Genomic DNA, 10,710 nt, shown 5'->3' on the forward strand with positions numbered 1-10,710 from the left:
GAACTGCTGCATACTGGATGTTTTTACCCTTTTCACACCATTTTTTGTAAACCCTAGAAATGGTTGTGCGTGAAAATCCCAGTAACTGAGCAGATTGTGAAATACTTAGACCGGCCTGTCTGGCACCAACAACCATGCCACGCTCAAAATTGCTTAAATCACCTTTCTTTCCCATTCTGACATTCAGTTTGGAGTTCATGAGATTGTCTTGACCAGGACCACACCCCTAAATGCATTGAAGCAGCTGCCATGTGATTGGTTGATTAGATAATTGCATTAATGAGAAATTGAACAGGCGTTCCTAATAATCCTTTAGGTGAGTACATCAATATTTTTAGCCATTTAAACCTGTGTTTGCATGTTTTATTATGTGTTGATACAAAAACAGTAAAAAGAAAGAAACAGACTAGCACTAATTTGACCAATTTTTAAAAGAAATGTTTTCTACATCCTCCAAATGATCCAGTGAATAAATTAATGTATGCTTATACATGCCTCAGTCAACAAGAAAATAAATCGTTCTAAGAATAATCACACAGTTTTCTTGTGTACTTAAGTCTGTACTGAAGGCAATCTGAAGTTACAACATTAGAACTTGCTTAATATATGTGGCTTGAAAAAAATATTTTCATCAAATGTTCTCTGTGGCTGAATCTTTACATTTTTCCAGCTGTTCCATCCGAGCTTTCTGGAATGGCATAATGCACTCTTTAAAGTCCTGGAGCTTTGTCTTGCATTTCCTCCAGTCTCCATGCTCTGCAAAACACTCCTGAAGTGCATAATGTTGTGCAGAACAGCCTGTTCTAGAGACCAGCTGATCTACCAGATCATTTTCTTCCACAGGTTTGCTCCGGTCATGGGGCAGCTGTGAAGAACGGGTAGTCATTATGTTCTAAATCTAGATTGGAAATAAGAGAATAATACATATAAGACATAATAAGAGATTACTCATTTTAAAACTGATATCGTTAACTGTGGTATTTTAAATATTAATAATATTAATATTAAGTTTTAGCATTTAGAATTTTTTGCAATAATGAATTTCACAGGTCTAGCTCTCAACTTTGCATTAATAGTACAGTACAGTTCTTGAAAAAATTACAATACATCTTAGGGGTGCTCCAAGCAGGGTTTTTGAGGCCACTGATCAAATAAATCAGAATTGGGCAATACAGATTACCCATGCCGACTGCTGATCATGAAAGTGTGTGGGATCTGCCATTTAAAGTGTTCTATTTATTGTTTAGTATTCTTTATTTATTTACTATTTATAGCTGTAAAATAACTATTATAAAACACAGTATCAAATATATTTAAGATCTAAGAAAGTATAATTTAATACTTTTATTTATTGGAAATGAACATATTGTATGCCACATATTCCATTCTGTTATTTCATCTACACTGTAACGACAGATGTAAAAAGATAAATGTTAAATAAAATAATATTGTATTGTTGGCCCAACTTCTTACACAGGTATTTGTTGAGACAACAGGTAACAGTGTACTTAAAAACTTTAAAGACACAGAGTGAATAAACTAAAAAAGTTAATTTGAGCCAGCAATTTACCTTCACTGAGATGCAGACAGTGAGAAATGTTTGTTTTTCTTTAAAAACTAGTTGGCACACAATCACTTGAACCAACAACAATTAGCTACAATGTAAAACAAATTATTTTTTTTAGTAGAGCAAACATTTTAGTAATATTTGAGCTGACTTCAATATTTGAATTATTGTATAAGATGAGTCAACTTAAGATTTGAAACTCTGTAAACGTTGTCAACTAAACAGCAATGTAAAATATTTTGTTTGGTGAGCAAATTTCTATAAAAGTTTTACAGTGTAGAATATAAACACTCTTGACTATACACTCATATATACTCATACATATAGCCTATACTCATTTTATGTCATCACAATAATTTTGGTTTATGTGATCGCCCAGTTGAAAGACAATTGTAAAAATTAAGTAAATATTAGATGATTTCGATCAATGGCCAATCAATCGTAGCAACCTGAAATATAGTGAAAATGTGATTAACCGTTGAACCCAATTCTTGAATCCTTATTTAATTCAATATTTGAAAATCCCCTTTGTTGCAGTTGATAGTTTTCCACTGCGTGATCTCTTTTCAATACTGGTTCCCCTTCCTTAAACTTTGAGAGTCTGGTACAATGATGGGGTAAATGCATTGTTTGTGATAAGGACAATATGAGTAGTACCTTTGTATAGAGTAAGAGTTACTCTACCAAAATGTGCAATATGAACAACCTATGTCAGTTGATAAAAAGTTACTCATTTTTGCATTTCTTTCTGTTCAGCCCTCATATGAACTTGTAAAAACCTGTAAACTGGGGGCACAAAAAGGCACATACTTTCCCTAATATTACTTAAAGAAAGAAATAAACTACTACTATATAAAAAAAAAAGTATATATATATATCCATCTTAACCCTGCTGTTTTCAGTGGAAAACTGAAAACTGAATTTTCCCAAACAGGAGACATGACTTGGAGAGAGAGCATACTGTTTTTTCTAAAATATCATTTTATACAGTACATTAACACTTCTGTTAAATGATCATTGAAGCATAACACATATGGTTTAAACTAGGTTACAGTGGTGCCTCGGCATACATTGCAATTTAATCTGTTCTGGGGGCGATTCAATAAATACGAAAATATGTATTGCTGTGCAGGGAAAGGTTTGTGTTGTGAAACACATTTTCTCACAGAAAATTATGTAAATGCTCACCCAAAAATATTACCAATTTCCAACCCTATGATCATTTACATTTAGAAAGACAGGTAAATTAAGTAAAATCTGAAAAAAACAACAACATTAATTTATGATTCCTTTTGGCACTGGCTGCTTTGATTTTTGAGCACGGTAAAATGCATTTAAAGGAGACATACCAATACCATTATGACATGATTTAAAAATAGGGGGAATTTCATGTCAAGACCTGATGCTGGAAAAAGCATCATACTATGATGTCACTCAATATGATTTAATTTAATATAATTTCACGCAGAAAGTTTTGACCACTTTTTGGCATTAAGCATCATCCCGGTTGACCCGTATGACAAAACGAAACTGAAAGTGGCTCAGTTTAACACTCTTGGGACCCATGGTGCTATTTCTTCACTAAATCTTGTACAAAATGCACAAGAAAGTATGTAAACCCGCTTTGCTTGGCTTTCCACTGATGCAAACAAGTTTTGAACGGCTCCTGGACATATGCGAACTTACAGTAGCTGACGATCAGCTCGGCTCGTTCACATGCCGAAAATGATTTGTAAATCTTAAGGCGCGCATAAACCGAGGTGCCACATATATATTTACTCTGATCACAACGCGCACAGATCTAACCGTGTAGTAAATGTTCACCACAAATACATGCAACATTACAACTCTACTAGATAATATAAGCTGAACATGGTAAATGTTATTAACTGTGGATATTGTACTGTATAATTTGCTAAGTAAAAAAAGGCCTCTTCACTTACACAGTATAAAAGCAACTATAGGATGACCTGACCAGCCATTCATCTGCTGCAGCAGGGTGTCTGTTATGTTTTTTTTTTTATGTTAATACACATTGTCATTGGGCTATTTAGTGAAACATGATGTAAACACTTAAAATAATAGGAGTACAACTGTAATATGTTTCATTGAAGTTAGAAATCTTCTTTTGTCACATATATTTTACAGAAATATTTTCTTTTGCATAATCTTTTCACAGTTTGTTGTTAGGAACCTTGTTGTTGCTGCGGCTTAAATCCCTGACATCCTGTTCAGTAATCCATTAAAATTGTCCTGCTTTATGAACCATGTCTTTCATGCTGATGCTTCTGGATCCCAGTTAAAAGTTTGGATTTAGACTCTGCAATTACAGCAATTATAATGGTGATGTACAGAAATAATCGACACACACTAATAATAAAGCTGCAAGTAAAAAAGATGACTGCTTTTTATTTGTTCAGGCTTATGCACAAAATGGGTTTGTATACACAGCAATATTATTCAACATAAATTTAGTCTTTACACCACACTATTTGCTGACATACCCTGATTTTCACATAATCATTTATCATTATTCTATTTCTGCCATTTAGAGAACTGGCTAACAAAAGCATGACATTGCTGGAAGATTGTTGTTTGCCTGTGTAGCCAACTTATAGATTTTGTTGCTAGAGTTGATGACTTTTTACCCCCTTTTAGCTACCTTAATTTCTTTTAAATTTTTTTATAAAAATAAAATTTAAAAATATAGTTGCCAGCAACGATAAGTGGGCCCAAGACCCTTGCATCATCCCTCCCCGGGTGCACCAAAAATGATGTCACAAAGTTATTTACCACTATTTCGACATAAGTTTAAGGCGTCGACACAGCTGACTAGAGTTGGGTATCGTTTTTTTTTTTTTTTAATACCAAATTGCCAAATTGATACTTTTAAAACGGTGCCAAAATAGTGCCTGAACCAATATCCAATATAACCAAATATCTTAAAATATCTTACAAGTTCAAACCGATAATATATATAGAATAAGAAAAAAAAAATGGAAATAAAAAAGAGAAAAATTACTTAGGGTGTTTAAGTCAACAACGGACTTTCCCCCAACCCTCCCATTTCTATTTCCCGGAGTTGGCTACCCTAACAAAAACTATTTAATGCATCCTTCACCATGACTCATCACTAACACTGTTTTGTTTGCATCCTGGATATCCTATTTTCTAAACGCCTTCAAAAGAAATAAATATAAAAACTTACCTCCTCATCTTCCCTCAATTGTAATTTAATATGCAATTAATAATAAATTACCAAATTTGACTTAAACGTTATCTAGCGACTTTCTGTTGGCAAAACGTCTTCGGCAGTCTTTCATAGCATCTGGTCACACTATGCATTTTATAACACCAATTCATAAGCAAAGGGCAAGATAAATTTAAAATGGTACACAAATTAAAGACGTGGACAGCATTTTATTAGTCTGATAACATGAGGTACAAAAGTGAGACACCGCACGAGAAATTAAAATTAATCACACACATTACGATTTTGCAGACTTGATTATCTAGAAGTGCCCTGGGCATAGTTCCTTACATTGTGCACAGCAAATAATTAAGATTATTTTCGCGGGCTTTCAGGGTCTTCGTAATATATATATTTACAATGCTCTTAGTTCGGCTTACATAGGACAGCTGTAAAAAAAAAAAAAAAAGTACAGCTGTCCTATGTAAGCCGACTTAATTTCCTTTGGTAACCCAAACATGCCTTCTTTTGTTTTAATATATATATATATAGTTTTAATCGCGGAATTAAACAAATTGACAGATGTGTTAATTTACCTCTGTTTGCAGTTTTATCGCAATATTTTGCAGCAGCTGAGGGGGCACAATTTCAAGGTTGCACAGGAAGCTCATGGAAGTGTCACGGTAATCCATTTCCGCGCATGCGCATATTCAATTTAGCTTTACGACCTTAACTGTTGTGCACAGTGTTAATGTCATTTCGTTAATTTACAGTCTATTTGTGAATTATTTACATCTTCAGCTTGCTCCTAATAAGCTATTTATGTAGTAAAGCTGGATTTTTTGTGAGCTATAAGTCATAATCATAAAAAAGGCTTAAATTATTTAACTTGGTGTAATGAATCTAAAATAAATTACATAATATTACTTAAGATTATTCTATTTTTTTTTTCAGATGCAGTGTATATGCAAACTAGACTTAGTTTCACTAGTCCTGTCAAAAAAATTCCAGCAACTCATGGTGGTCCTATATGCTCAATCTGCATGTTGCATAGGGCCCTAGATGTTGCATATTGTCAAGTGCGCTAAAACCATCAAGCAACATTATGAAACTGTCTCTCTCTCTCTCTCTCTCTCTCTCTCTCTCTAAAAAAAAAAAAAACATTCTAGGAATGAAAGCTGCAAAGTTATCAGCCTAAAAAATCACAAATTAATAGCCTCAGATTATAAAAAATTAATTCTTAGCTTATAATAATTCCAGTGCAATGAAACAATTTTACTAAGAAAAAGGACATTTTAGATTACATTATTTAATGACATATATGAACAAGTAAAGCCTTTAAAATTCTTGGATCTTGGATTTATTCTCCAATGGTAAGCTTGGTTTTTTACTTTGCTAATCTTTTTTATTTAATTGGCTCTATATTGTTGTCAGTGTGTGTGTGTGTGTGTGTGTCTGTGTTTTGTACATCATCTCTGCTATGTACATATGTTGCCACTTTAAGCCTCAAGCAAAGATTCAATAATAAAAGAAGCATTCAATACAAACTCAATCAGGAAACATTGAATTTACATTCACATCAAAATAATCAGTAGGCTAGTGGGCACATGGTTAGTTTATAATGTTTTTTATTTTTCTTTCTTTTTAAAGAAAAACTCAATCTCTACACTCCATAACTGCACTTTCTAATGTTAGCTGATGTAGATGTAATAAGGGGTCTGGCTTAACAGTTTGTTAGTGGTACGACAGCAGCCTAACCTAATTGGCCTATCCTTCATTACATTTAGGCATTTGGCAGATGCCCTTATTCACAACGCAAATACTATTTTATTAAACCTAAATATTGATGAAACAGATAGGTCTTTAGTCGTCGCTTAAAGATTGTTAGAGATTTAGCTGTACTGAATATAAATACTGAATGATGGAAAGCGACTTTTGGATGGAAATTATGGGACCTTCGGATGAAAAGTACAGTAAGGCTGTGCAGGATGTAATTAGCATCAGTGTTTTGTATTTGATGCAGGCAGCTACAGGAAGACAGTTCAGGGAGCGAAGAAGTGGGAGAACTTGGGAAGGTTGAAAACGAGATGCGCAGCTTCATTTTGGATCAGCTGCAGAGGATGAATGGTGGACAGTGGCAGATCTGTCAGTAGTGAGTTGCAGTAGTCCAGTCTTGAAATAACAATGGATTAAACAACACCTGAGTAGCCCGTGTAAAAAGAAATGGGCAAATTTTCCTAATGATGTTATGAAGAAATAGACAAGAGCGAGAAACTTTGCAAATGTGGGAAAATGACAGTTGATTAATCATCCAGAGTAACCCCAAGATTGCGGGCGGTAACTGAAGGAGTGACCTGATTGTTATCCATGGAGATCACAAGGTATTGAAAGGGGAATAAATCACCTTGGATCAACAGCAATTCTGTGTTACTGAGAACAAATTTCAGCTGATAAGCCGTCATCCAGGATGAGACCTGGATAGAAACCTGAGTGTCTGAGGGGAAAAAAGGAGAAAATGACTTGTGTGTCATCTGCATAACAATGATCTAAAAACCAGTTTAAGAATATAACCTTACCAAGAGACCAGGCATAGAGAATAACAGAAGAGGATCAAGTACCTTGTAAGACACTAGTATTAAGCAATGAACCAAATGAAAATGAGTAGGCTTTCATTAATCAATGAAAGCAGCAAAACAGGTTTACAACATCAAAAGATAGCCATATCTAATTGTTTAATTAGTGACAAGGACCATGCAATACTGTACTGTTTTACAACATTTTGTGAGAGGGGGCACTGTTTAACACACTGTAAAATATTCTGTTAAACAAAGGTTTTTTAAATTCATTGACATGTACAATCTGAAAACCCCCCCTTGGCTTCCAGACGAACACTAATGATTCATAGCAGATCTATGACATATTAGGAACATATAGGAACTGCCAGTTATTATCAATTCAGTCAAATTTTATTTGTACAAGTGCTTTTAACAATTGTCATTGTCATGAAGCAGCTTTACACAAACAAAAGAATTATCTAAGTTTGTATCAATCTGAAATCTAACTTTTATCAGTCTTGCTAACGACACTAACCTCATTTCTCACTAGGCTATATACATGTGCCTTAAACCTATCTCCATTGTAACTACTTACAGGCCAAGATGCTTTCTTTCACAAAATAGAGGCCAAAATCTCAGAAACCTCATCCTCCCTCCACTGTTGGTTCACTCTCCAACACTGGTGGTATGTGGGCTCCTGTGGCATCACTCTTTTCTCTCCCAAGATTTTTACACGCACTGTATACACTTAAATGATCAATGACCCTAACCAAACTGAATTAAAAGCAGCACATTCTAAAGAGACTGACGATCTTTCACTGAGAAACTCTGAAACTGCCAGTCTTTTGGAAAGAAAGCAGATTTTATTCATGCCCTTGCTGCCCACTACACTTTTGATTTGCTGTCACTAACTGAGCCATGGATATATCTCCAAAGAACTCAACTACACTGACTACATTGTCCTCTGGTGGTACAGGTCTGCTGTTGTCTCTGAGATAGTCCTTTATTTCTTTCTCCATCTCAACATTTCAAATTTTTAATTGTCTTGGTGTTAACGTAACAAATTTACCTCCAATTTATTAGGGTCCAAGCACTATAGGGTGCTAATACAAGTTGAAATCTGTTGCCATTAGGATGACTGAGAGTCGCGTGACCTGGCAAACATACCTCAGACGAGATTTTGCTGCATGTCATGGACTCAACTCAAGAGGAAGTCAGTTATTTTGGGTTATTTGCCAAAACGAACCCGGTGGACGCGATATACTCCTCCTAGGGAATTTATACGATCGAGTTTTGATTGAGTGACATTTTATTCAGTGACACCACATTCAGTGACATCACAATCAGTAACATCATAATGTGATGCTTTTTTTCCCCAGCATCAGCGGTCTATTCTACACACGTACACATCACAAATGTTAACACTCAAACACACATCTCTTACACACACACGCATGCACTCATACACACACTCATGTGCACAAACACACGCATCACACACATACGCACTTATATCTCTCTCTCTTGCACACAGACACACACATGCATGCATGCACAAAAACACTCACATATCAAACACATACATTCGCGTCACAAATGTTAACACTCACAAAAACCCCTCACTTTCACAAAAGAAAATATGAGATATATATATATATATATATACATACACTGACAGCGGCTTGCAAAAGTATTCGGCCCCCTTGAACTTTTCCACATTTTGTCACATTACAGCCACAAACATGAATCAATTTTATTGGAATTCCACGTGAAAGACCAATACAAAGTGGAAATGTGGAAAAATTCAAGGAGGCCGAATACATTTGCAAGCCACTGTGTGTGTATAGCTAAACAACTCTTACAAACACTCAACAAGAAGTCAGACACCATTAGTCTCTCACAAATCACACACACAATACATTTTTTTGCAACAGAGTCAAAGAGAATTAAACATGGCATAAAAAATGTGGAAGGGATCACAATGTGATGCAGATCTGATAATTATATTTTATACATAACTGATAATAATGTATAAACTTATTATAATTTATACACATTTTCATGTATTTTTTTTATTCTGTAAAGCTGGTTTGTAACAGTGGATATTGTTAAAAGCGCTATATAAATAAATAAAAATGTAACCTTGCCTCTTACCATTTGCCACTTACCTGTCTAAATTCTCATGTAAAGTGACTTCTTCCAAAACTGCCTTCTACAGGGAAAAGCTGGAAGCTTGTAGATCTAACCCCTTCAAGCTTCACATCATTTCTTCATTACTCAGCCTACCGAGTCCTCCCACGTCACTTTCTTGACTTTGCCACCTTCTAGGACCTTATCTGCCTTCTCTTTACAGTACAATTATTAGACTCCCTTCTCCTTTATTAGCATATTTTTTCCAACCTGACAACCAAAGAGATCAGGCACATCATCTTATCTTCCAATTTAACCACCTGTCCATTGGATACAATCCATTCCATAATGCTCTAGGTCATCGCACAAGACCTTTCACAACAATCATTGACCTTTCCAAATGATCTGGTCATGTTCCTACTGAATTTAAGAAGGCAAGTGTTACTCCCAACTTGGATCCAGCAGACATAAGCTAATAATAGCCAGTAAATTCAAATTCAAATTTTATTTGTCACATACACAGTCATACACAGTACGATATGCAGTGAAATGCTTATACGACCGCCGGTGACCTTAAAAAGAAAATAAAAAACTATATATAAATATTATTAATAAATATTAATAAAAGAAATAAAATACAAAGGAAAATAAATGTAACTAGTAAAATTAACAACTGTACAAATAAGGGCATGTAAAAATTATAGAATATAGGAATATGGGGGGGAATATATATATAAATTTTTTTAAGGTGTTTTAAAGTGGCATTGAAATGTCTTAAAGTGTCAGAGTGGCAAAGTGTCATGTGCAATGGCAGGTAAACATGTATTGTATAAAGTGACATGTGCAATGGCTTCAGATATATAAATATGTATTGCATGAATGTGTCCATGATTGTCCAGTCAGTGTCAATGTTTAAAAGACATTAACTCCTGTGTGGTGTGATGTGATTGAGAGACCTTATCGCCTGCGGGAAGAAGCTCCTCCTCAGTCTCTCTGTGTTGGCCTTCAGGGAGCGGAATCGCTTCCCAGACCGCAACAGAGAAAACAGTCCATTGTTGGGATGGCTGAGGTCCTTCACAATCTTCCTGGCCTTGGTCCAGCACCGCTTGCTGTAGATCAAGTGCAGGTCAGGGAACTCGTTGCGGATGATGCGCTCAGCTGATCGCACCACCCTCTGTAGAGCTCGTCTGTCCTGCATGGTGCTGTTTCCAAACCAGGTCGTATTGTTTCCCGTCAGGATGCTCTCTATGGTACAGGAGTAGAAATTC

The 10,710-nt window shown here is 35.3% G+C and overlaps 1 protein-coding gene across 1 annotated transcript; it reads right to left on the reverse strand.

Annotated features, from left to right (window-relative positions):
• Positions 1-348: 348 nt before the first annotated feature.
• Positions 349-5,442, reverse strand: LOC128505453 (cytochrome c oxidase assembly factor 4 homolog, mitochondrial). The gene is made up of 2 exons (XM_053475878.1): positions 5,354-5,442; positions 349-898 (listed from the first exon to the last, which is right to left on the reverse strand). The coding sequence occupies exon 2, from the start codon at positions 884-886 to the stop codon at positions 632-634; it is 255 nt and encodes an 84-aa protein (XP_053331853.1). The 5' UTR covers positions 887-898; positions 5,354-5,442; the 3' UTR covers positions 349-631.
• Between the last annotated feature and the right edge of the window lie 5,268 nt (positions 5,443-10,710).

This window comes from Clarias gariepinus, chromosome 17 (genome assembly GCF_024256425.1).
Source record: "Clarias gariepinus isolate MV-2021 ecotype Netherlands chromosome 17, CGAR_prim_01v2, whole genome shotgun sequence".
Classification (NCBI taxonomy): Eukaryota; Metazoa; Chordata; class Actinopteri; order Siluriformes; family Clariidae; genus Clarias; species Clarias gariepinus.

What these genes read in the sequence shown, in the direction of transcription:
- LOC128505453 (XM_053475878.1), bottom strand. Translation starts at nt 886, where the DNA reads ATGACTACCCGTTCTTCACAGCTGCCCCATGACCGGAGCAAACCTGTG.